The sequence below is a fragment of the Mobula birostris genome, chromosome 22 (genome assembly GCF_030028105.1).
Source record: "Mobula birostris isolate sMobBir1 chromosome 22, sMobBir1.hap1, whole genome shotgun sequence".
Taxonomy (NCBI): Eukaryota; Metazoa; Chordata; class Chondrichthyes; order Myliobatiformes; family Myliobatidae; genus Mobula; species Mobula birostris.
Genome location: NC_092391.1, coordinates 11,985,356 through 12,010,029, shown reverse-complemented (window position 1 = coordinate 12,010,029; position 24,674 = coordinate 11,985,356). Strand labels below are relative to the sequence as shown.

The 24,674-nt window shown below is 43.5% G+C and overlaps 1 protein-coding gene across 6 annotated transcripts in view; it reads right to left on the bottom strand.

Moving 5' to 3' along the window:
- ralgps1 (Ral GEF with PH domain and SH3 binding motif 1) overlaps nt 1–24,674 on the bottom strand; it is a 761,372-nt gene that overhangs the window by 120,218 nt on the left and 616,480 nt on the right. For all 6 annotated transcript variants that reach the window (XM_072240007.1, XM_072240011.1, XM_072240013.1 and 3 more), the window contains one exon: nt 7,734–7,801. In XM_072240007.1, coding sequence (XP_072096108.1) covers nt 7,734–7,801 — 68 coding nt within the window. The remainder of the gene's footprint in view (nt 1–7,733; nt 7,802–24,674) is intronic.

Below are 24,674 nucleotides of genomic sequence, written 5' to 3'. Positions count from 1 at the left end.
TTTGCTACAGAGGGCAGTCTAGGACCAGAAGACATAGCCTCTGAACAGAAGGATGTCCCTTTGGAACAGGGATCAGGAGAATTTCTTTAGCTAGAGCATGGTGAATCTGTAGAATTCATTGCTGCAGAAGCCATTGGGTATATGTAAAATGGAGGTTGATAGGTTCTTGATTTGTAAGGGCATCAAAGGTTATGGGGAGAAGGCAGGAGAATGGGGTTGAGAGGGACAACAAATCAGCCATGATGGAGCAGTCTCGATGGGTCAAATGGCCTAATTCTGCTCCTATATCACTAGAACTAGAGGTCATAGGTTACTGGTGAAATATTTAAGGGGAACATGAGATAGAATTTCTTCACTCAGAAGGTTGAGAGAGTGTGGAATGAGCTGCCAGTGGAGGTGGTAGATGTGGGTTCAATTTCAACATTTATGAGAAAGTTGGATAGGTACATGGATGGGAGGAGTATGGAGAGCTGTGGTCTGGGTGCAGCTCGATGGGACTGGGCAGAATAATGGTTCAGCATGGACTAGATGGGCTGAAGGGCCTGTTTCTGTTCTGAAATTTTCTGTGACTCTATATCTCGTGGCTTTAATGGAAAGATTATTTGAATTTGCCCCACTTTGCCTGTTTCTTAAGATCATGATTACAAAATGGCGAAAATTATTTCTCTAGAATGAATGTGACAAGCAATTATTATAGTACGTGGTGACCTCCGTGCTTCAGGCGTTGGCCAAATGTGCCTTATAAATCTCCGAGAAAAACTCATAACACACAAAAGGATTGTATGAACCAGGTTGTAATGTGTGAATGGTTGCCACACTTTGATGTTACTGTGCTGCACATTGCAATGATGACAGGAGCAGATGTCACATTCCAGAGGCTTTTAAGGCAAAGCGATTTAATAGCACCTAAAAATCCTCCTGTGGAAACGTCCAATCACCTGCCACCCCAAGGACGCAGTTTACTCATCCGCAGGGAAAGATGGAATTTTATGAAAGTAACATTTAAAAATTAAACGTTGGTGTCTCGTTGTAAAGTTTGAGTTATCTCTGACTCGGTGCACATTTACACCTACTGAAAAGGTTCACTGTGCCCTGGTCAGACAATGTTTTTTTCCACAGCTTTCGATCCTGAATTCACCCCCTGTTCTCAAACCAAACACATTTATGTAACCACTGTCTTTTTGCTTGCCCTGAGTCCCCCTCATGCCAAACACAATATAAACTTATAGAAAGACTTCACGTTGTTGCCTCCCTCAATGTGGTTATAATCCTGCACAGATAGAACATTGTGGTCTCACTTCTGTGTGGGTATGCTTATTCCTTCATCAATGGCCCCCACCATCCTGATCATGCTCTCTTCTCGTTGCTGCCATTGGGCAGGAGGTATAGGGGCCTTAGATACCACATCCCTAGGTTCAGAAACAGTTACTGTCCTTCAACCAACAGGCTCCTGTACCAATGTGGATAATTTCACTCACCTCAAAACTAAACTATTCCACAACCTATGGACTCACTTTCAAGGACGCTACAACTCATGTTCTCAATATTTATTTATTTATTTATTATTTGATTTTTCTTGAACTTGCACTGTTTGTCTTCTTTTGCACAAAGGTTGTTTGTCCATCTTTATTTGGTGTGATTTTGTTTATTAATTCTATTATATTTCTTTGTATTTACTGTGAATGCCTGCAAGAAAATGAATCTCAGGGTGTGGTGACATATGGCAGGGGTCCCCAATCTTTTTTGCACCGCGGACTGGTTTAATATTGACAATATTCTTGCGGACCGGCCGACCGGTGGGGGGGTGGTGGTGGGGGGTGTTCAAGTAGGTTAAACTCACCTCAACATGTCTTTTACAATTAGCGTTGCCAACTTTCTCACTCCCAGATAAGGGACAAAAGTAGCAGTCAGATACGGGTCACTTTGTTTTACCCCGAGGAAGACTACCATGACCATGAAGCCTTGCGCGGGCACCTGTGTGCGCCTGCGTGACGTGCGCATGCGCGTACGTACTGATTTTTTCCCACAAATCGATTTTGGCTTAATCTTCCTGACTACACTGTACATACATTATTTCTACTTTATATAGGCTGTGTATTTATCATATCACTTCTGCTTTTACTATATGTTAGTGTTATTTTAGGTTTTATGTGTTATTTGGTATGATTTAGTAGGTTATCTTTTGGGTCTGGGAACGCTGAAAAAATCTTCCCATATAAATTAATGGTAATTGCTTCTTTGCTTTACGCCATTTTGGCACAAAAGGTTTCATAGGAACGCTCTACTTTAGTGGGGGAAATACGGGACAAGGGCCTTCCCGTATGGAACAAACCAATTTAGCCCAATGTACGGGATGTCCCGGCAAATACGGGACAGTTGGCAACCCTATGATCAAGTTCTGGGCTTCAGGTTAATTAGCCTCTGTGAATTATGCCTGGCCTGTTGGGTGGTTAAACACCATGGGGAGTTGATGAGAGGAGAATAAAATGTCTGTGGGTCAAAGAGCCTGCTTCTACCATTGGGAAGTACAAGAGCTGGAAGAACCTCACTCGATGGTTTAAGAATAAGTACAGGAGGTGGAAGGGTGGAGATACGTCTCTACCAAAGGAGGTGTAAGGTGCTTCTTCCCTCCACTAGCCTGCAGGTCACCCTTGGGCAAGGTGTAGCACCTGCTTAGCCCCCAATCGGGGTCATGTGAAGCCATGGGAGCAGGTGGTGGATGGTCGTATGAGCAGCTGATGCATATCACGTCCTGGTTATGCGACCACTAACGCCAGGCAGACAATCTCTGAAGAGTATTGAATATGGATGGGGGTCACCTGTCTTGTAAAGACACTGCCCAGAAGAAGGCAATGGCAAACTACTTCTGCAGAAGAAAAATGACAAGAACAATCATGGTCAAGACCATAACCACCCAAGTCATACAACACGGCGCACAACGAATGAATGAATGAATGGCAGGAGGTACCTAACAAAGAGGCCACCTTTTTGCCTACATTTGGCATTATTCTCTTGCTATTCTTCAACAGAAATAGAAAAATCACTTAAAAAAAATTTGTTCCACAAGCCAACGTAAGGGTTGTGTCAGCAGATTTGTTGCTAACTTGAATATAAGCTATCCACAAACCAGATCGCTGGGGCCTCATTATCCTTTCAGATGTATAGAGTGGTCTCTAATATCCTCCTTGCTGTTTTGGACAGGATCAGAGCTCTCAGTAATGAACACATCGTTCTTTCTCTGAGCACAACTTGGCAACCAGCTTCTTGAGGTAAACGGTACGCCGGTAATCTTTCTGTCGGCAATGACCTGCATTGGAGGAGGTTGATAAAGGGCCTACGGATTACAGTTGCCAAGTGCCCCCAAGCTGATGTTTAAGTCATTTTGAACAATTTAACAATTAATAGCACAGTGCAATAAGGGAACACAGATGTAGCAGCTGACATTCATTACTGAACCAAAAGCCTCGAAGGTCAACTTAATTGATCGGGAAGTTAAACATCCAACGAGCTGAAATATGACTGCTCCAATAATTCACTCCTTCCTGAGAGGTTCACTGGAGCACAGCAAAAGGCAGGTCCAGTTTTCCAGCCACATGAAGCTGCTTAGGTTGCCTGAAAGTTAAAAGCTGTCTAGACAAATATTTTGTCAGTGTGCAAACTTGAATCTCGTCACTAGGCCAGAAAGCTGTTTACTGTTTACCTGTGCTGCACTTTTCTACATGCATTTTGAATTATATTTTATTAACTTTTTACACTGTAATAGTTATACCATAAATAAGTTAATAAAATATAAGTGAGTTAAGTGAGATAATATGCTATATTTATCCAATAATATTTTAGTTTATGTGCTGTGAGTGATATTTGTTGCATAAGTACAATTTGGTCTGGGGAATGTTGTTTTGTTTGGTTGTGTATATGTACAGTCAGATGACAATAAACTTGAACTCTTTCCACCAGAAGGAAAGAGAGGTCAGACACCTGGGACACACGTGGCCTTGAGGCAGTCAGTGGGCCTCTGCCAAACAGTCTGTGGGGGTGACTTCAAAAGCCCTGTGAACACTCTACACAGTCACGCGCCTAGATGATCCTCAGCAAAGAAACAAAATCTAAAGACACAAAAAACCTGAAGTAAAAACAGAAGATACTGAAAGGACTTAGTTGACTAGGTATTCCGCACTAAACACCATTTTTCTCGTTTGTATTGGAATTAGTTAGTTCTGATACAGAAGTCATCAACCTTCAAGTAGTAACTCTCTCCATAGCTGCTGCATGCCATGTTGAGCTCTTCCAGAATCCTGATTTTATTTCACATATGCATCATCTGCAGTTTCACTCTCCTGTGTTTAATTCTCAGTACCAGTATTCATCCTTCGCTCGTATCCTGCCTTGTTACTTCTCCTTCTCCATTTACCCACGCCTGTGATTCACATTCCTTCACTGCCCTTTCTTGGCCAGCGCAGCCACCAATTGAGTCATTCAGTCTCTCTTTGTCTCACTCTAGTTCAGATATTTCTTTTGTCCTCTCCACTCTTCTCTGCAGCTGAAAGCTTCCTTGACTTTGAGATTTTCTGGGCACAGATGCTCTCTGCACAGATATCGCCCAAACTGCTGAAGTTTTTCCAACATTCTCTGATGTTATTTACCCACAGGAGTAAGTCCATTTGGGATGTCAGAGTACAATGGTCATCACTGTTGGCTGTGCTTTGGGCTCCTGGAATACTGCAGCACACAAGATGTTCATTCAGATCACCTTCTCATCATCAGCCACAATACTGACGACTGAAGCGCGAAGCTCCATCAGAAGTTCAGAAGTCTGCAGAAGCCTCCATCTGCGAGTCTGTTGGGGAAGTCGGAGTCGAGTGATGAGTCCACTGGAGGCTGGAGGCTTGTCCTGCGGTTAAAGGACCGTGTATGTGCATTGAGAGGGAAAGAGGAATGGGGCTTGTTTTGCTGCTGTTGTTTTGTTACTTGTGTCCTGTGTTGCTCTGCTCAGCATGGTGAGCCTGCTACATTGGTGCCGGAATACGTGGTGACTATTATGGGCTGCCCCATCATCACATCCTTGGGTTGTGTTGGTTGTTAACACAAATAACACATTGCATTGTACATTTCAATGTAGATGTGCCAAATAAATTAATCTGAATTGTACACCAATCCCAAAAGCCCCATTCTCCCCCTTTTCCCCCACAGCTCAGAGAGTTAAGACCCCTCAAGTAACTGTCCAATTCCTTTTGAATGCACTGACTGCTTCCTCCAGCAAGTTCCAATATCTTGTGCTTGAGGCTGAGCTCATGCTACAACTAAAGACCTCAGTGCTAACCCCAGAATGTTGTCTAGTCCCATTGCCTTCACAGTATTCAATGGTTGGAGTGAATCAGATTGGTCAAGGACTGGCCTTCTACTAGTGTAGATTTCAGGAGGAAGAACTCTACTGGTGGTGACATGACTTGAGATATCCTGAGTCTGTGAACGGGTTCTATAAACGCCTGACCCACTGAGGTCTCCGAACATTTTGTGTGCTGCCTCAGATTTCCAACATCTGTTGTCTCTCTTGTGTCTCAATAAATGCACATCATGTTTTCTCCTTCTGGTGTCTTAACATCCCAATGATTAGTAAATTAACTTCCAACAGTACTCCCATCAGTTTTGCTGCTGAACAGATATGCTTTGTCTGCATACAGTGCAGTGAATGGCATTCCCTAAGTGGGGAAATGACTCATAGTTCCTCCTCCAAATCAAGATATGTTAAAAGCAAATGTTAAAGCTTAGAGCTAACCAGGATTCTTCAGTGACACCATAAACTGTAAGAACCAGCCCGTGCTTTTTCAATATTTTCTGACCTTTTCAACAAATGCATACTTTTAATTGGTGGTAGGGTGGAGATACGTCTCTACCAAAGGAGGTGTAAGGTGCTCCTTCCCTCCACTAGCCTGCAAGTCACCCTTGGGCAAGATGTAGCATTGGCTTAGCCCCCTCGATCAGGGTCATGAAGCCATGCGAACAGGTAGTGGTTGGTTGTATGAGCAGCTGGTGCATATCACAAGCCCTGTTTATGCAAACACTGACACCAGGCAGGTAATCTCTCAAGAGTATTGATAATGGTTGTGGTAACCCATCTTGTAAAGACACTGCCCAGAAGAAGGCAAAGGCAAACCACTTCTGTGGAAATATTTGCCAAGAACAATCATGGTCATGGAAAAACCATGATCGCCCATGTCATATGATGCAGTACATAATGATCGAACGATACTTTTAATGCAGACCAGGGAACATATTAAAAATATGCACACGTACAGAACATAGTCTTTAACAAGAAAGTAATACCGAAAGCACTTAAATATATCAAAATGATTTGAAATAAAGCCATTTACTCAAACATACAGAGAAGCTTAATAGAGGAATTACATTCCATGGCCATTTTATTAGCTACCCCCTGCATCTAATAAAGTGGCCACTGAGTGTATGTTTGTGATCTTCTGCTGCTGTAGCCCATCCTCTTCAAGCTTCAACATGCTGTGCATTCAGAGATGCTCCACTACTCACCACAATGCATGGTTATCGGAGTTACTGTCACCTTCCTGTCAGTTTGAACCAGTCTGGCCATTCTCCTCTGACCTCTCAAATTAATAAGGCATTTTCACCCCCAGACTGCTGCTCGCTGGATTTTTTTTTTCTTATTTGTCGCACTATTCTTTGTAAATTCTAAAGACTGTTGAGTATGGAAACCCCAGGAGATCAGCAGTTCTGAGATACTCAAAGGCTTCAACGGTACATTTAACGTCAGAGAAATGTACACAATATACATCCTGAAATTCTTTTTCTTTGCAAACATCCATGAAAACAGGAGTGCTCCAAAGAACCTCAAACCACCCCCATCTGACACCAACAATCATTCCACAGTCAGAGTCACTTAGATCACATTTCTTCCCTATCGACGTTTGATCTGAATAACAAATGAACCTCTTGATCACGTCTGAATGCTTTTATGCATTGAATTGGTGTCACATGATTGGCTGATTAGGTAATTACATTAACGAGCAGGTGTATCTAATAAAGTGGCCAATTCAACATTATTTGGATTGAACTCATTAACTCAGACATGCAGAGAAGCTTAATAAAGGAATTATTTCACATGCAGAAGAAGAAATAAACTAAAAGTGATCTCATTTATTGCCATGTAGATAAACCTTTTATTCCATTTTGTGACTTAGCATCTCAAATCGTCTCTGCATGCCCCTCAAAATGCTTGCACTTTGAGCTCTTACAGCAGCTCATTCTCGTCGACACAACAAGTGAAATGACTACTTTTCTTTTTGGATATTTTCTCTTAATTGATGGAGATTGATGAAGATTCAAGGAGCTTCGAAAGAGCCTGACAAGATTTTCCACATACCAGACAAGGCCCCTGGAAAGAGTCGAGCAGAGTACGTGGAACATTTTGTACTCCGCACTCCATAAAAGAGATTGAGGACTGCCGTGCGGTGCAGAGAAAAGCAAGCTGTTCAAAGCATAGCTCATTGTGTGTGCTTTAACCATATTACATTGTAATCTGACTAGTGGGAACCAAGGAATTCTAATAAATAAGGTAGGTGGGACGTGTTGAAGTAATTGTGTGTGCACTTTCTGATACATTGGATGCCAAGTACAAAGGATAAATTTTCGGGTGTCATGATTACTTCAGACTCACAGGCAAGGCAACACATCGGTCCCCATTTATTAAATCCTTTGCTTACCTGCAAGCTCCTCTCTGGAAGAGACCAGGCGAGGAGAACTATTTCCTGCTTCTATCTTCAAGGATAACCTGTGTATCAATGGGTGGTTGGGGGGGCGAGGGGGAAGAAAAATGAAACACAAGACATCAACGAAGTTGTATTAGGCACAGTGATTACAGATAAGAAAGACACAAAATTGTTCAATTTCTCTCCAAGGACCAAGCAGGAAACTCACTGTTTCTCTTAAGTATGCTAATTGCAAAGACATTTGCTGAACTATGAGACATCAAACAGAAGACAATAATCAATATGTACCAAACCCAGTGGATGGTTATGAGATTTACAGACCTAAACCTGTGGTTTATGATCTATACCACATAAAATTCAGGGTTAAACTATTTATTTTGGATACAAAGGTATGGTTACTGGAGATGCATAAACATTTTTTGGTCTGGCTTCTTTGCACAATTGTCTCATTGAGAGTATTTCCAGAAGCTCTTTCTCTGCAAACTTTGCACATACTAAACTGCTTGCTAACGGTATATTAGCTTTTATTATGAGTGAGCTGCCTGGTGTCCGTGGGCTGAGAGGGAAGACTCTCAGGATGAGGGTCTGGGAATATCATTTGGGACAAACCTAAGGTGAAGCACACACAGAGGCCACTTCATCAGATGCACCTGTACACATACTCATTAATGCAAATGTCTAATCAGCCAATCACGTGGCAGCAACTCGATTCATAAAAGCATGCAGACATGGTCAGGAGTTTCAGATCAAACATCAGAATGGGGAAGAGGTGTGACCTAAGTGACTTTGACCGTGGAACAGTTGTCGGTGCCGGATGGGGTGGTTCAAATATTTCAGAAACTGCTGATCTCCTGGGATTTTCACGCACAACAGAATCTAGAGCTTACAGAGAATGGTGCAAAAAACAAAACAGAATCCAGCAAGCGGTAGCTCTGTGGGTGAAAACACCTTGTTAATGAAAGAGGTCAGAGAACGGCCAGACAGGCTCAAGTTGACAGGAAAGCGACAGTAACTTAAATAACCATGTGTTATAACAGTGGTGTGCAGAAGAGTAAAGCTGAACAAACATCACGTCGGATCTTGAAATGGATGGGTTACGGCTGCAGGAGACCATGAACATACACTCAGTGGCCTCTTTATTAGGTTTAGGCAGTACCTAACAAAATGGATATTATTAGTGGCCATTGAGTGTATTACACAGAGGAGGCAATTCATAAAGTGACCATTGAGTGTATCATCCATTGTGGATGGTGAATCTTTGGAATTCTCAGCTATAGAATATAATTAAAAGTGGATTGAGCCGATTGGGTGCTAGATTCAGTTTCTTTTTTTTAAACACCGTGGAAAGTTTGTTTGGTTAACTATTAACAAGCATCCAAACCCAATGTTGAGTGTTTCGGGTGTCCAATCTGTGAGTAATAGCAGCACTCTCTGAGGACAGATGCACTGGAGTGCATATCCTGAGTGACAGGAGACAGGAGGTGAGGGTGGAGGATTAGCAAATGCAGTACTGTGAAGCGAAGGTGGGAACTCTCACTGAATGCAGTCCTTTAACCTGGAGCTGAGATGAGATGAGATCACACAGACACAGACACACACACACACACAAATTGAAGCCCAATTGCAAAACTGTAATGGTGTGCTGGCTGTTCTGAAAAACATGGCAGAACGTGCAGAGGGAAATATAAGAAATGGCAAAGAAAAGCTAAGTAGTTTATTACAGAAATAATAAAAACTGATGGGCTGACTTTGAATCTGAAAGTTGCTTACAGTATAGTGCTCTGGTTTAAATTAACTGATTCTTACTAATGTCAGAACTAGATTCTCTCTCGAGCTGTTTGGTTTACGGGTTGGGAAAAGGGAGGTTTACATAGTGTTTACACAGTTACCAGAGCATAGGGATCGGATATTCCTCCCCCCTGCTTCATTCTGTTGCTTCACACCAGCCTCCCACCCCACAGTTCATTCACTCTTTGATTCTCTCGTGGCTATTGAACCTCCCATTCCATTAATCAGTCTCATTCAACACTTCCACATCATATTCCCTATTCTTATCATTTCCTCAGTGAAAGGATTTCCACCACATTCCTTGTTGATTTATAGGTGATCCCTAAATATTTGGATTTCATCCAACATTAAAAGCATCTGTTCTGTATAAATTCTTCCAAATGATGTCCTTCTTGAGTCACCTTTCAACTTTCCACCCTTCTATGGTGACAGAGGATAACCAGTCCTTCCACCCAACCACTCCATGCTGCTGTTTACCATTCCACGTCACCATTTACCGTTCCATGTCACCATTTACCATTCCACGTGACCATTAACCATTCCACGTGACCATTAACCATTCCACGTCTCCATTAACCATTCCACGTCTCCATTAAACATTCCACATCACCATTTACCATTCCACATCTCCATTAACCATTCCACGTCTCCATTTTTCATTCCACGTCTCCATTTTCCATTCCACGTCACCATTTACCATTCCACGTGACTATTAACCATTCCACTTCTCCATTAACCATTCCACGTCTCCATTTACCATTCCACATCGCCATTAACCATTCCACATCTCCATTAACCATTCCACGTCTCCATTAACCATTCCACGTCGCCATTAACCATTGCAATGTGACCATTTACCATTCCACGTCTCCGTTAACCATTCCACGTCTCCATTAACCATTCCACATCTCCATTAACCATTCCACGTCTCCATTAACCATTCCACGTCTCCATTAGCCATGCCAAGAGGCCATTTACCATTCCACATCTCCATTTACCATTCCACGTCGCCATTTACCATTCCACATCGCCATTAACCATTTCACATCTCCATTTACCATTCCACGCCGCCATTAACCATTGCATGTGACCATTTACCATTCCACGTCTCCATTAACCATTCCACGTCTTCATTAACCATTCCACGTCTCCATTAACCATTCCAAGTGGCCATTTACCATTCCACGTCGCCATTAACCATTGCAGGTGACCATTTACCATTCTACGTCGCCATTAACCATTCCACATCTCCATTTACCATTCCACGTCGCCATTTACCATTCCACGTCGCCATTTACCATTCCACGTCGCCATTTACCATTTCATGTGACCATTAACCATTCCACGTCTCCATTAACCATTCCAAGTGGCCATTTACCATTCCACGTCTCCATTTACCATTCCACATCTCCATTTACCATTCCATGTCTTCATTTACCATTCCACGTCGCCATTTACCATTCCACATCGCCATTTACCATTCTACGTCTCCATTAACCATTCCACGTCTCCATTTACCAGTCCACGTCTCCATTAATCATTCCACGTCGCCATTTACCATTCCACGTCGCCATTTACCATTCCACGTCGCCATTTACCATTCCACGTCTCCATTAACCATTCCACATCTCCATTTACCAGTCCATGTCTCCATTAACCATTCCACATCTCCATTTACCATTCTATGTGGCCATTTACCAGTCCCGTCTCCATTAACCATTCCACGTCTCCATTTACAATCCCACGTGGCCACTTACAATTCCATGTGACCATTTACCATTCCACATCTCCATTAACCAGCCCACATGGCCATTAACCAGCCCACGTGGCCATTTACCAGCCCACATTGCCACTTACTAGTCCAGTCCATGTAGCCATTTATCAGTCCATATCATCATTACCAGTCTCTGGTGACATTTAACAGTCCATGTCACCATTTACACTCCACTCCAGTTTACCTCTTCTTTCCTCATCTCAGTTTGAACTATTGTTCATGGAAAAACTCCCCCCTTCCAACATCATGGTGGTATGGATAACTTTACTTACCACGGCACTGAACACAACCTATGGGGGTTCACTATCAAGAACTCTACAACTTAGGCTCTCGGTATTATTTATTTATTATTATTTGTTTTGTTAAAGTACTTGCAGAGTTTGGCTTTTTGCACACTAGTTGCTTCTCATTCTTTGCTAATGTGCAGTTTTTCATTGACTCTGTCGTATTTTGTTGTCCTACTGTGGATGCCTGCAAGAAAATGAATCTCAGGGTAATATATGGTGGCAAATCCTTTGACAATAACTTTACTTTGAATTTGTACGAATATTAAGTCTTAGGGATGGCTTTTATTTTCTTCTGAGAAGGTTGAACTTTGAACATCATTCCAAGCTGGGAACTCTACCTGCACATCTTCCAAGGACTGAGGGCAGAGGGGGTGGGGTGGCTCTGTTGGTGAGGAATGATATTCAGTCCCTTGCGAGGGGGGACATAGAATCAGGATTTGTAGAGTCAGTATGGATAGAACTGAGAAATTCTAAGGGTAGAAACACCCTAATTGGAGTTACCTACAGGCCCCCAAAACATTAGTCAGGATGTAGGGTGTAAGTTGAATCAAGAGTTAAAATTGGCGTGTAGCAAAGGTAATGCTACAGTTGTTATGGGGGATTTCAACATGCAGGTAGACTGGAAGAATCAGGTTGAAAGGGAGCTTGTGGAATGCCTCTGAGGTGGATTCTTAGAACAGCTTGTACTGGAGCCTACAAGAGAGAAGGCAATTCTAGCTTTATTGTTGTGCAATGAACCGGATTTGATCAGGGACCTCGAGGTAAGGGAGCCATTAGGAGGTAGTGACCACAATATGATAAATTTTAATCTACAAATTGAGAGGGAGAAGGGAAAATCAGAAGTGTCAGCATTACAGTTGAACAAAGGGAACTATAGAGCTATGAGGGAGGAGCTGGCCGAAGTTCAATGGAACAATACCCTAGCAGGGATGACAGTGGAACAACAATGGCAGATATTTCTGGGAATAATGCAGAAGGTGCAGGATCAGTTCATTCCAAAGAGGAAGAAAGATCCATAGGGGAGTAAGGGGAGTAAGGGGAGGCCGTGGCTGACAAGGGAAGTAAAGGACAGTATAAAGATGAAAGAGAAGAAGTATAACATAGCAAAGATGAGTGGGAGGCTGGAGGATTGAAAACTTTTAAAGAGCAACAGAAGATAACTAAAAAGGTAATACATGGAGAAAAAAATGAGGTACGAAGGTAAACTAGCCAAGAATATAAAGGAGGATAGTAAAAGCTTCTTTAGGTATGTGAAAAGGAAAAAAATAGTTAAGATCAAATTGGGCCCTTGAAGACAGAAAAGGGTGAAGTTATTATGGGGAGCAAGGAAATGGCAGATGAATTGAACAGGTACTTTGGATCTGTCTTCACTAGGGAAGACACAAACAATCTCCCAGATATAATAGTGGCCAAAGGACCTAGGGTAACGGATGAACTGAAGGAAATTTATATTAGGCAGGAAATGGTGTTGGATAGACTGTTGGGTCTGAAGGTTGATAAGTCCCCGGGACTTGATGGTCTGTATCCCAGGGTACTTAAGGAGGTGGCTTTAGAAATCGTGGACACATTGGTAATCATTTTCCAATGTTCTATAGATTCAGGATCAGTTCCTGTGGATTGGAGGGTGGCTAATGTTGTCCCTCTCTTCAAGAAGGGAGGAAGAGAGAAAACAGGGAATTATAGACTGGTTAGCCTGATGTCGGTGGTGGGAAAGATGCTGGAGTCAATTATAAAAGATGAAATTACGACGCATTTGGATAGCAGTAACAGGATCGGTCCAAGTCAGCATGGATTTATGAAGGGGAAATCGTGCTTGACTAATCTTCTGGAATTTTTTGAGGGTGTAACTGTGAAAATGGACAAGGGAGAGCCAGTGGATGTAGTGTACCTGGACTTTCAGAAAGCCTTTGATAAAGTCCCACATAGGAGATTAGTGGGCAAAATTAGGGCACATAGGATTGGGGGCAGAGTACTGACATGGATTGAAAATTGGTTGGCTGACAGAAAACAAAGAGTAGCAATTAATGGGTCCCTTTCGGAATGGCAGGCGATGACCAGTGGGGTACCGCAGGGTTCAGTGCTGGGACCGCAGCTGTTTACAATATATATTAATGATTTAGATGAGGGAATTAAAAGTAACATTAGCAAATTTGCCGATGACACAAAGCTGGGTGGCAGTGTGAAATGTGAGGAGGATGTTATGAGAATGCAGGGTGACTTGGACAGGCTGGGTGAGTGGGCATATGCATGGCAGATGCAGTTTAAAGTGGATAAATGTGAGGTCATCCACTTTGGTGGTAAGAACGGGAAGGCAGATTATTATCTGAATGGAGTCAAGTTAGGAAAAGGGGAAGCTCAACAAGATCTAGGTGTTCTTGTACATCAGTCACTGAAAGCAAGCATGCAAGTACAGCAGGCAGTGAAGAAAGCTAATGGCATGCTGGCCTTCATAACAAGGGGAATTGAGTATAAGAGCAAAGAGATCCTTCTGCAGCTGTACAGGACCCTGGTGAGACCACATCTGGAGTACTGTGTGCAGTTTTGGTCTCCAAATTTGAGGAAGGACATTCTTGCTATTGAGAGAGTGCAGCGTAGGTTCACAAGGTTAATTCCCGGGATGGTAGGACTGTCATATGTCGAAAGGTTGGAGCGACTGGGCTTGTATGCTCTGGAATTTAGAAGGCTGAGAGGGGATCTTATTGAAACATATAAGATTATTAAGGGATTGGACACGCTGGAGGCAGGAAGCATGTTCCCGCTGATGGGTGAGTCCAGAACCAGAAGCCACAGTTTAAAAATAAGGGGTAGGCCATTTAGAACAGAGTTGAGGAAAAACTTTTTCACCCAGAGAGTGGTGGATATATGGAATGCTCTGTCCCAGAAGGTTGTGGAGGCCAAGTCTCTGGATGCTTTCAAGAAAGAGATGGATAGAGCTCTTAAAGATAGCGGAATTAAAGGTTATGGGGATAAGACAGGAACTGGATACTGATAGTGGATGATCAGCCATGATCACAGTGAATGGTGATGCTGGCTCGAAGGACCAAATGGCCTACTCCTGCACCTATTGTCTATTGTTTATTGACTCAAGGTGATCTAATCTACTTCTCTTTTTGTAAAGAGCAATTTCAGAGAGTCAGAGAGTAACATGGCACGGAAACTATCCCTTCTGCCCAACTGGTCAATGTTGGCCAAGGTTTGCCTCAAGCCACTCCCAGTTTACTTTACAATCACCTCTGTCCCTTCTGGTTATTGGTACTTCTGAGGGAAATAGTTTCTATTGTTGCAGTATGGACCAAACTCTTGTGGATTTAAACACGACAGGGATTTATTTAGAGATACAATGCAGAATGGGCCCTTTCAGCTCTTCGAGCCATGCCACCACAGCAACCACCGACAACTCTGAATTAACCCTAATATAATCACAGGGCAATTTATAATGACCAATTAATCTACCCAATATGCCTTTGGACTGTGGGAGGAAACTGGAGCACCTGGGGAAAACCCAAGCATTCCAGGGAGGGGATGTACAAAGACTCTTTAGAGAGAATGCCAGAATTGTGTCACGATGTTCGCAGGCAACATCAGAACCCAAATGCAGAGGAAAGACTGACTTTGATGTAGAGACGGTGACGAGAGCTTATTCATAATAATTTCAAAAGAACATGGGTGGCTCGGCCAAGTGACACCGGGAGAAGTAACATTCTCAAAACTAAGACCCTGTGATTAGTGCTAACTGGGCATCTGTTTAAATAATACAAGTACCACGGAATCCCTGAGCCCATCACAAGCTTAAATGAAGGTACCAGAAGTCTGCATTGAAAGAGCGAGTCGGTTGAGAAAAACTCAAGGAACTCTAAATGATTAACATCTGTGGTTAGACAACAACTAACCAATACAGGGACTCCAAAAACCTTGGAGCCCAATGCTCTCCAGTGCCCTGCACAGGCCCGAAGAATTCATTACAATCGAACTCCTGAGCTGTAATAGTGTCCCGCTAAACACTATGCTACTGGGCGCAGGTCTGCTCTTCGTCTTCTCTGCTCAAAGGGTGTTACAATGGAGCAACTAATTGAGCCCCTGCCCCACAGCACCAGAGACCACGGCTCTCACGGTGGTGTCTGAAAAGAGGATGCTGTCCAAGCTGCATGCCATCTTGGACAATGTCTCCCATCCACTACATAATGTACTGGGTGGGCACAGGAGTACATTCAGCCAGAGACTCATTCCACCGAGATGCAACACAGAGCGTCATAGGAAGTCATTCCTGCCTGTGGTTATTAAACTTTACAACTCCTCCCTTGGAGGGTCAGACACCCTGAGCCAATAGGCTGGTCCTGGACTTATTTCCTGGCGTAATTTACATATTACTATTTAACTATTTATGGTTTCATTACTATTTATTATTTATGGTGCAACTGTAACGAAAACCAATTTCCCCCGGGATCAATAAAGTATGACTATGACTATGACTATCAATCCTGACCTCGAGGCGCGTCTACACAGAGTTGTTGTTGTGTGTGTGTCTCTCTCTCTCTCTCTCTCTCTTTCTCTCTCTCTCCCCCTCCCCCTCCCTCTCTCCCCTTCCCTCTCACTCCCTCCCTCTCTTCCCTCTCCCTCTCTTCCCTCCCCTCCCTCCCTCCATCGAGGGACAGAGAGATCGCTCCTGCAACAATGAGAGCTAAGACCAGCAACTCCGAAGATATGCAGGCTGGTAGGTGAATTGGCTGCTGGAAATTGGTCTAGTCTGTTGGCAAGTGGTAGAATCCCATGGGGAGGGGTGGATTAAGGGAATATAGGGTGAATTAAAAATGGGATTAATATATGATTAGTGTAAATAGGCAGCTGATGGACTAGATGGGCTGAAGGGCCTATTTCTGTGCTCTACGTCTCTATGAGAGAATCTGAAGCTCTTGCATCTCTCCTTATAACTGTATTCCCTTTCCCCAGTGCCATTTCCAAGTTCCCCTTTCACACTCATTAGTTAGCAGTTCAAATTTAAAATGCAAATAGGTTATTTTCATTAACACCTCTGTGGAAAAACTGCTGACATGAGTCAACTAATCTCACGATGCCAGCAGGCACATTTGCTGAAAACATTATTGGCTCCTACTGCATCCCAGTGTGCCAAGTGGAAACTATTAAGACTACCAAACAAACTGTTTGACTGGAAACCAAGACAGGTTGGTTACATTAGGTACTGGATTACGTCAGAGTTACTTTCCCCAAGTGGTAAAACTGATCAACACCTCTACCCACTAACCCACCCCTCCATATCCCCATCACCACTACTTTATCGTTTCCTGCCACAGTTACGTTATTTACAGATATTCCTGTGCCTAGCATCATTTTATGGGCATACAATCAATCTATGTATATACGCTATCTTATGTATTTATATTTATTGTGTTTTTTATTATCGTGTTCTTTATCTTTTTTTTCATCTTGAGCTTTATCAGATTCGGAGTAACAATTATCTTGTTCTCCCTTATACTTGTGCACTGGAAATGATATTAAACAATCTTGAATCTTGAGTTACACACATCAAAGTTGCTGGTGAACGCAGCAGGCCAGGCAGCATCTCTAGGAAGAGGTACAGTCGACGTTTCAGGCCGAGACCCTTTGTCAGGAAAGGTCTCGGCCCGAAACGTCGACTGTACCTCTTCCTAGAGATGCTGCCTGGTCTGCTGCGTTCACCAGCAACTTTTATGTGTGTTGCTTGAAATTCCAACATCTGCAGAATTCCTCGTGTTCGAATCTTGAGTTAAGGGCTTTTGTGTTCTAATTCATCTTACTAGACACTGCAAGCCTAAACCTATCTGTTTCAGCAACTTTCTTTGATGTGCAAGCTGCAGAGTGGGTGAGAGGGTAGAACCTGTCTGGTCTGCTCTTAATGAGGACAGGAGGCTTAATTATAGGAGGTTTATGAGAATTTCCAGGGAATTGAAGGGTTAACGTATGAGGAAAGTTTGATGGATCTGGGCCTGGACTCACTGGAGTTTAGGAGAATGAGGGGGGATGTCATTGAAACCAAACATTGAAAGGGCTAGATAGAGTGGATCGATAGTAAGGAAGTCTAGGACCAGAGGACACAACCTCAGAATAGAAGGACACTCCTTTAGAACAGAGATGAGGAGTAATTTCTCTAGCCAGACGGTAGTGAATGTGTGGAATTTATTGCCAGGATTGACTGTGGAAGCCAAGTTACTGCGTACATTTAAAGCAGAGATTCAAAAGTTCATTTATTATCAAAGTAGGCAACCATATACAACTCTGAGATTCATCTTCTCCAGGTAGCCATGAAACAAAGAAAGAACATGAAAGTTGTTCAGAGGGAAACATCATACCCATTCCCTGCACAAAAAAGAACAGCATCCCGATCATCAAACCCCAAAACCCCCTCCCTGTTTTGTAACATAAGAATGTTGGCCCCCTAACAACTCCTTTCCCGCACAAAAAACTAACAGAATGCAACAAGAACATTAACCCCCAAACCCCTCTCCTTGCACAACAAAACAGAAAAGGAACGAGCAAAAAAACACAGAATATAAAAACCATAAGTCTAAAAAAGTACACAGTCGATAAGTGCAGAACCACAATGCCATCCTCCGGTATAACCAACATTCATCGAAAGATCGGCTCTTGATTAGTCAGGGTGTCGAAGTTACAGACAGAAAGCAAGAGAACGGGGTTGAGAGGGAAAATTAATCAGCTTTGATCGAATGGTGCAGATGATTTGATGGGCTGAATGCCCAACTCTGCTCCTATTTCTTAGAGTCTTATGATTTTATTTGAGACACCAGACCCATCAATAGGACGAGTCTTACCACTGTCCAAGATGGACTTGAAAATAACTGAGTCATTACCAAAAATAAATATGGCTCACATCTCTTCCAGGGTGATTCAGGATCGGTAAAAATAAAATAGCCTTGTCTGCCTTACCCACACCACAACAATGAATAAATGAAGCACAATCTAATTAAATCAATCTGTAAATGATGGAAATTCTCCACAGGGTCAGGCAACAACTATGGAGAGGGAAAAAGAGTTAATGTTTCTGGCTGACATCCTTTCAACAAATGCCTATTCAGCATTTTTCATTTCTGTTTCAGATTTCCAGCATCCATAAGATACAGAAGCAGAGCCAGGCTATTTGTTCCATTGAGTCTGTTCCGCCATGTCATCATGGCTGATCCATTTTCCTTCTCAGTCCCAATCTCCTGCCTTCTCCCTGTATCCCTTCAAATATACCCAACGACTTGGCCTCCACAGCCACCAGTGGTAACAAATTCCACAGACTCACCACTCTCTGGTTAAAGAAATTCCTCCTCATTTCTGTTCTAAATGGACGTCCCTCTATTCTGAGGCTGTGTCTTCTGGTCTTGGACTCTCCCAACATAGGAAACAGCCTCTCTCCATCCGCTCTGTAGAGGCCTTTCAACATTCGATGGGTTTCACTGAGATTCCCAACCTCCCATTCCTCTGAATTCCAGTGAGTACAGGCCCAGAGCCAGCAAACGTTCTTCATATGAAAAGCCTTTCAATCCCTGAATCGCTTTCATGAACCTCCTTTGAACCCTCTCCAAAGTCAACACATCCTTTCTAAGATAAGGAGCCTAAAATTGCTCACAATACTGTAAGTGAGGATTTACCAGTGCCTCGTAAAGCCTCAACATTACATCCGTGCTTTTATATTCTAGCATCCGCTGCTGCAGGGAAGTTAAACATCTCACCTTTCACTTACAGGTTTGGAGATGATCCAAGGGCTCCCACTGTTTTAGGGGGAGATTGAACTTCACGGAGTGGTATGGTAGTGTAGCACTTAGTGCATCATTTTACAGTGCCAGCTAACTATCACCGACTGGGGTTCAATTCCTGCTGCCGTCTGTCAGGAGTTTGTATGTTCTCCCCGTAAACCACATAGGTTTCCTCCGGGTGCTCCTGTTTCCTCCCACATTCCAAAGACATACGGACTAGAATTATTCACAAACACAAAAAAGTCTGCAGATACTGGAAATCCAAAGCAACGTGCACACAGAATGCTGGGAAAGAGTGAGCAGTTGAACTTTCAGGCTGAGACCCTTTTTCAGGACTGGAAAGGGAGGGGAGAGGTCAGAATAAGAAGGTGGGGGGAGGGGGAGGAAGAAGTACAAGGTGGCAGGTGATAGGTGAAACCAGGAGAGGGGGAGGGGTTGAAGTAAAGAGCTGAAAGTTGTTGATTGGTGAGAGAGGTATAAAGAGCTGGAGAAGGGGAAATCTGATAGGAGAGGACAGAAGGTCATGGAAGAAAGGAAAGGGCAAGGAGCACCAGAGGGAGGTGATGGGCAGGCAAGGAGATAAGGTGAGAAAGGGAAACAGGAATGGGGAATGGTGACGGAGGCGGGTGGGGAGCAATTATCAGATGTTTGAGAAATCAATGTTCATGCCATGAGGTCAGAGGCTACTCAGATGGAATATAAGGTGTTTCCCCTCCAACCTGAGTGTGGCATCATCGTGGCAGTAAAAGAGGCCATGAACTGCTATGTTGGAATGGGAATAGGGAGCACAAGTAGAATTGAAATGGGTGGCCACTGGGAAAATCCCACCTTTTGTGATGAAGGTGTTCGATGAAAAAGTCTCCCAGTCTATATTGAGTATCACCAATATACAGCAGGACAAACTGGGAGCTCTGGATACAGTAAATTATTGAGCTGTGAGCATGCTATGTTGGCGTCGGAGCAGCACACATGAAATGCTGGAGGAACTCAGCAGGTCAGGCAGCATCTATGGAGGGGAATAATCAATCAACGTTTCTGGCCAAGACCCTTCATCAGGACTGGAGAAGAAGGGGGAAGAAGCACGACGACACGTGAGAGCTGACCTGTACAATCCTCACTGATTTAATTTGATGCAATCAACACACTTCACTGTATATTTTGCTGTTTCGATGCATGCCTGACAAATAATGCTAATCTTCAGTGGCCATGACCACAGACAGGAAATATTTGTTCCAAATGGTTTCGCTAATCTACACTGCTTCTTGAAAGACGGCCGAGAAAAGCTGGTCCAGGGACGTGCCTGAATCTCCTTCTGTTCCTCCTCTGCACAGCTTCTGTGTATACAGTGGAGGCTTCTAAACTTCCCATAGGGCCGTTCAATGGCACCAACTCTGCCTGAATACTCATGTCAACCAGACTCCTCTCATAGCTGTAGCTACAGACACATATCAGTTACCTGTACCATGCAATACAAAACGGAACAACTATTTAAAACCACAGCTGACTTCTTTGTACTTGTGTTGGTTTTTAGCCTCTTGGGTAGAATGGATAACTAAAATATTATGCTAACATGGAACCTAAAAGGAATCAAGTTCACCTCTTTCTTGAGCCCTGCAGTGATGTGGAGCCTGGCTTTAATCCGCAGTGCATAGAAGTGATGTTTAGGAGGGTTTGGGATTAGAATTAGACATGGAAACGTTCACTAGTATTAGGTCTCTAGATAAAATATCTGCTATACTATTCCGGTTTCATTAAGAGAGAACAGTGCATTTGAAGAGGAAGTAGATGAAAGTCTTAAACTCATTTGCACCTTCCTCAAATCAAATTTTATTTAGCAATGCAACACACACAAAATGCTGGAGGAACTCAACTGGCCAGGCAGCATCTACGGAAAAGAGTAAACAAGTGATGTTCTGGGCTGAGACCTTTCATCATTTCCAGCATCTGTAGATTTTCTTGTGTTTGAGGTAAACAACAAGGCCACGGCAACGTAGACTGCAAGGACAAGAATGTATCTTCTGAATCAGAATCGGCCTTGATTATCACCATCTTATATGATGTGGGATTTGTCGTTTTGTGGCAGTAGTACAGTACAAGGATGTAAGAGTGGATGTGGAAAGGATGTGTCTTATGGTGGGGGCGTCTAGGACCAGACGACACAGCCTCAGTATGGAGAAGCATCCTTTTACAACGGAGATGAGGAGGAACTTCTTTAGCCAGAGGGTGGTGAATCTGTGGAATTCTTTGCCACAGGTGGCTGTGGAGGCCAAGTCATTGGGTATATTTAAAGCAGAGATTGATAGATTATTGATTAGTCAGGGCATGAAGGGATACCAGAAGGATGCAGGAGATTGGGGCTGAGAGGGAAAATGGATCAGCCATAATGAAATGGTGGAACAGACTCGATGGGCCAAATGGCCTAATCCTACTTCTATATATTACAGTCTTATTACTATAAATCACAAAATCGATAGTGAAATAAAACAGGTAGTGTTCATGGAACGTTTAATGGCAGAGGGAAAGAAACTATTTCTGAATCATTGAGTGTTGCTGTATCTCCCTCCCAACAAATAGTAGTGGTGAGAAGAGGGCATGACCCAGATGGTGAGGATCTTTAATGATGGATGCCAGCTTCTCGAGGCATTGCCTCTTAAAGATGTCCTCAACGGTGGGGTGGCTAGCTGGCTGAGTCTACAGCCTTCTGCAGCCTCTGAAATCCTGCACACAATGTATCAGGCAGTGATGCAACCATCCTGTTATGATGGCTAGGCCTTACACGTCACCTGCTGACCTTGTCTCCTCAGCCGTTTGGAATCATGGAAGTGCTGGAGAGGGAAAGAGCATTTACCTGGTTCCGAGTAACTAAGGAGAAGAGACTCATTCGTAAGGCCAGTGATGTTGTGGGGATGGAACTGGACTCTATCACGGTGGTGTCTGAAAAGAGGATGCTGTCTAAGTTGCATGCCATCTTGGACAACGTCTCCCATCCACTACATAATGTACTGGTTGGGCACAGGAGTACATTCAGCCAGAGACTCATTCCACCGAGATGCATCACTGAGAGTCATAGGAAGTCATTCCTGCCTGTGGCCATCAAACTTTACAACTCCTCCCTTGGAGGGTCAGACACCCTGAGCCAATAGGCTGGTCCTGGACTTATTTCATAATTTACTGGCATAAATTACATATTACTATTTAATTATTTATGGTTTTATATTGCTATATTTATACTCTATTCTTGGTTGGTGCAACTGTAATGAAAACCAATTTTCCTCGGGATCAATAAAGTATGACTATGACAATGACTAGATCAGGTGTGTGTGTGTGTGTGTGTGTGTGTGTGTGTAGGGGGTGGAGGGAGCCAGGAGGGAGAAAGGGAAGAGGATGGTGGGGTGCTGTGTGGGTGATCAGAATGAGGACAAAACTTGGGAGGCCAAGAGGATTAGAAGGGGTGCCGGTTTTTGTTCCTCCCCCTGAATCTGCCCGACCTGCTGAGTTTCTCCAGCAGATTCCACTCTGCTTCAGATTCCAGCAATCTCTCATAAACACAAGAGGTTTTATAGATGCTGTAAATCTAAAGTAGCACACACAAAATGCTGGAGGAACACGCCAAGTCAGACAGCATTTATGGAGGGGAATAAATAAACAAAGTTTTAGGCTGATACTCTTCATCAGGACTTGTGTTCTAACAGACATCCCACCTCTCCCGGCGGTTCCGGGAGTCTCCTGCATATCGATAGTGGCTCCCTGATGCCCGGAAATTATATACAATATCCCGGAAATAGATTTTTTTGAGTGGGAGAGGGAGAGCGAGCATCCTGATTGGTCTCTCTTCGTGTTAAGAGTGGTCCCCAACCACCGGGACACGAGGAAACAATATGATTTGGCGATATGAAATGATATGAGTCAGCTGCACCTTTCCTTATTCTCTGTCACGCACTGTTGAATTTTAATGCACGCAAGGTCATCAGTGACCCAAGACGTGCAAAGGAATGGGTCTGTGACCCATTTGTGAATGTCCCTGGTGAATCATCCATGTCAGCGTGGGAAAAAGATCAACTCCTCAAGCTTGCAAATGACGGCGGGCTGAAAAGTATGTTTGACATAACATCTCTGCCGGCATTCTGGATCAAAGTCAAGGCTGAATATCCTGAGATAACCACGAAAGCACTGAAAACATTGCTTCCATTTCCAACATATTTCTGCGAAGCCAAAGATTGTGTAGCCAAGTTTCCATCGAACTCAATATATAAGTTTGCTGATGACACAACAATTGTAGGCCGTATCTCAGGTAATGATGAGTTTGAGTACAGAGAGGAAATTAAGAACTTGGCAGTATGGTGCGAAGACAACAACCTATCCCTCAACATCAGCAAGACTAAGGAATTGGTTGTTGACTTCAGAAGGAGTAGCGGACCACATGACCCAATTTACATCGGTGGTGCGCAAGTGGAACAGGTCAAAAGCTTTACGTTCCTCGGGGTCAATATCACAAATGACTTGACTTGGTCCAGCCAAGCAGAGTCCACTGCCAAGAAGGCCCACCAGCACCTTTACTTCCTGAGAAAACTAAAGAAATTCGGCCTGTTCCCTAAAACCCTCACTAATTTTTATAGCTGCACCATAGAAAGCATTCTTCTAGGGTGCACCACAACCTGGTATGGAAGTTGTCCTGTCCAAGACCGGAAGAAGCTGCAGAAGATCGTGAACATGGCGCAGCACATCACACAAACCAATCTTTCGTCCTTGGACTCACTTTACACCGCACGCTGTCGGAGCAGTGCTGCCAGGATAATAAAGGACACGACCCACCCAGCCAAGACACTTTTCCTCCCTCTTCCCTCTGGGAGAAGGCTCAGGAGCTTGAAGACTCGTATGGCCAGATTTGGGAACAGCTTCTTTCCAACTGTGATAAGACTGCTGAACGGATCCTGACCCGGATCTGGGCCGCACCCTCCAAATATCCGGACCTGCCTCTCGGTTTTTTTGCACTACCTTACTTTCCATTTTTCTATTTTCTATTTATGATTTATAATTAAAATTTTTAATATCTACTGTCGATTTGTAATCCAGAGAGCGAGAAGCGCAGAATCAAATATCGTTACGATGATTGTACGTTCTAGTATCAATTGTTTGGCGACAATAAAGTATAAAGAATAGCCTGGACATAAGGAACCCCCTTCGAGTATCGCTGTCTCCCATCACCACTCAATAGGACCATGTTGTTGCAGGAAAACAAGCCCAGGTCTCCCACTGATGCAGCGATAATTGGTGTGTTCCAATGATTTTATATGTTCATACGAGGAAAATATATGCTGTGTGTTTAATATCC